At 50.4% G+C, this 3058-nt stretch overlaps 1 protein-coding gene across 1 annotated transcript in view; it reads right to left on the bottom strand.

Moving 5' to 3' along the window:
* The window catches only part of PRICKLE2 (prickle homolog 2 (Drosophila)), a 150164-nt gene that overhangs the window by 44846 nt on the left and 102260 nt on the right, over positions 1-3058 (bottom strand). Inside the window, exon 7 of the mRNA XM_010851924.1 lies at positions 6-671. Coding sequence (XP_010850226.1) covers positions 6-671 — 666 coding nt within the window. The remainder of the gene's footprint in view (positions 1-5; positions 672-3058) is intronic.

The raw sequence follows: 3058 nt of genomic DNA, 5'->3' as shown, positions 1-3058 counted from the left end.
CATGTCACTGTAGCTCTCCTGGGACCGTAGCCTGCCCGGGTAGTAGTCCTCCCGGCACTCCTTGATGAAGCTGCCACCGTGGCCCTTCATGGCCAGCAACGAGCTCCTCTTCGGGTTGCCGAAGTGCTTGGCCCACACGTCGGTCTGGGCTCCAGCGCCCTGCCCGCCCGGGCTGTAGGAAGTTCTGATGTTGCACTGGCTGAGGAGCTGCAAGGGGCTCTGCGGCTGGCTCTGCTCCAGCTTGTTCCCGTAGTGGTATGGCTCGTCCCGGCTCCTCCAGATGGGGTCCCGGTTGAGGCTGGGCGTCTGGCTGGACAGGCTGAGCAGGTCCATCTGCAGTGACAGAGGGTCCACGTCGGCCGACAGCCGGTTGGAGCTCACCTGCAGCTGGCTGTGCTGGTTGAGCAGCGGCTCCTCCGTCTTGCCCTTGTTCTTGCCGATCTTAGCGCTGCGCCGGGACTCCTTGGCCCGGGCGTTTTGGAAGGCGGAATCGGAGGAGTCTGAGCCATTGGGGTCCTCGCCGGCGCTGCAGGCCCGAGAGCAGAAGATCTGGCCTTGTTTGGGGAGGAAGGGCCGCCCCAGGAGCGACTTCTTGCAGTGAGCGCAGCAGAAACAAGTCTCAGTGGCGTGCCAGTGTTGGCCGTCATAGGTCATTTGACCTTGGTCAATTCCTGGGAAAAGAAGGGACACGAATAGGGTGACGAGCTGCTCAGAGTGCTGTGACACAACATGAAATGTACAGCACCCTGGATTGACTCAGGGTTCTAGATGCTGCAGAATAAAATGTCTACAGGTAGACTATCAGGCTCCCACGTAAACAGTATTCGTGTCTTACGACAGTCGCCGTGTTTTACCAGTCAGGTCCGCCTTAACTCATGTGCCCTGAGGGCAGAGAAACCAGATCAAAGTGGCCTGTCCACGAATCCTTCTGACCAGGGCACATTCCTCCAGATAAACAGCAATAATGATACTCAGGTGTGAGAATCACCGCTTTAAATGCTTTGCATATATGTGAACTCACTTAACCTCTCAACTGCAGGAGGAAGATCTCTAATACTATGTCCACTTTTCAGATGAGAACACAGAGGCATAGGTGATTAAATAACTTGCTCAGTGTACAAGAGCTAGCAATCACAGATGAGATCTATGCCCAGCACGTCTGGCTCCTAACCGTGACCTTGATAATTGTCTTTCGCTCTGCTTCGTGGCCCTGTCCCCCCCTCACAGCTACCCGTGACTGTTGTCCATCCTCACCTGCTGTATTTTCTTCACAGCACGAATACTGCTTGACAACGAGCCACTACATACGTGCATCTATTAATTACTAAAAGTGAAGCTGGATGATGAAGTTTCCGGGGTATCTCCATGAACATGGCCTGGGGCTCATGCCCCAGGGGCTCTTCACATGTGGAATGGGCAAGTGAACTGAATCCCTTCACTAGCGTATGACACTCTAAGGGGACATCAGTTTAGCAGCTCAGTGGAAAGGAAAAAAGTGGATTTCAGCTCATGTAAGGAAAAACTTGGACCTGGTTTGTCAAAGACATCTCCTTACCATAAGCATGCATATTCCTTGTGTAACTTCCTCCCTGTGCCAAAGCTGTGCCTGGTTTATATAATCTTGTCACACCTGCTTCCAGGAACTTCCCATAGCCCTGGCTGTTCTGCCCTCTTCCAGTTACAGGACTTAACCCCGTGGTGAGACACCATCTTCCTGCCACCCTTGGCCATGAGCTTTGGGCGGGGCTAAAGCCACAGCTGGACTGGCACTGTTCAATAAAAATACCATATCTCCTCCAAACCCAACAACTAGTTTAAGGTTGTGCACGTGACCTGCGCCAGGTCAGTGAGAGAGGCACCTGCATCTGTTACTAAGGTAACCACACAGGGAGACCTTTTGACAGCAGTTACTAAACAGGCAGAATGGGAGTCGGAAGTGGTGGGGGCCCCTTCCCCCAACCCCATAGGAGTGCAGACCCAGCAGTGACTGTGGGATAGGAGGGGACCTTGGCAAGACTCCTCATAGCTCGTGATAAATGTCTTCCCTGAAAGGCAGTATGGATGGGAACTGTCACCTGTGGTGGCTGACAGTCCCGAGTCTGAACTTTCCAGGAATAACCTTTAGAGACTTGTCTAGAGAGGGTGTGAATGAGAAACGGGGAAAAGGAGAAGGGCAAGAGCCAAAGGCCACGAGTGCAGCAGCCTCTCCGGGCCCTCTCTGTGTTCGCCTCACTGTCTTTATGTCCCTGGTCCAGAGAGAGAAGAGTAAGGTATGATCTTCTCCTAGGAGCTCCTCCCCAAACTAAGGGGTCTCTGTTTATTTAGGCGTCAGGCTATAGGGACCGAAAGGGGATATTTAGAGGGACAGGAGAAGCCACAAGGGCACCCCAAGGTGAGTGAGACACTCAATCAAGTCCCTGTCACAGCACTACTTCCCCAGGAAGAGTGAGAACTGGCGGGGATGGGGCTAGAAACAGCAGGCCCAGAGCTGGAGCTCCACACACACAATGGAATATTACTCAGCGATACAAAGGAGCAAAATTGGGTCATTTGTAGAGACATGGATGGACCTAGAGGCTCTCATTCAGAGTGAAGTAAGTCACAAAAAGAAAAACATATCATATACAAACACATATATGTAGAATCTGAAAAAAATTGATATAGACGATCTTATTTGCAAAGCAGAACGTGAGACACAGATGTACAGAGCAAATGTATGGTCACCAAGTGGGAAAGGGGGTGGGATAAACTGGGAGACTGGGATTGACAAATATACACTATTGATACTAAGTATCAAACAGATGGTAAGAACCTACTGTGTAGCACAGGGAACTCTACTCAATGCTCTGTGGGGACCTAAATGGGAAGGAAATCCTCCCAAAGAGGACATACATACATACATACATACACACATGTACATATACAGTAGGTCTATATATATATATATATAGATGTACGGCTGATTAACTTTCTGTTTAGTATAAACTAACACAACATTGTAAAGCGACTAAATACTTCAATAAAAATTTAAAACAAAGCAAAACCCCCACAAAAACAC

Source organism: Bison bison, unplaced genomic scaffold (genome assembly GCF_000754665.1).
Source record: "Bison bison bison isolate TAMUID 2011002044 unplaced genomic scaffold, Bison_UMD1.0 scf7180017864304, whole genome shotgun sequence".
In the NCBI taxonomy this organism is placed as follows: Eukaryota; Metazoa; Chordata; class Mammalia; order Artiodactyla; family Bovidae; genus Bison; species Bison bison.
The sequence above is the reverse complement of the archived record's forward strand: the minus strand, read 5'-3'. Positions and strand labels throughout refer to the sequence as shown.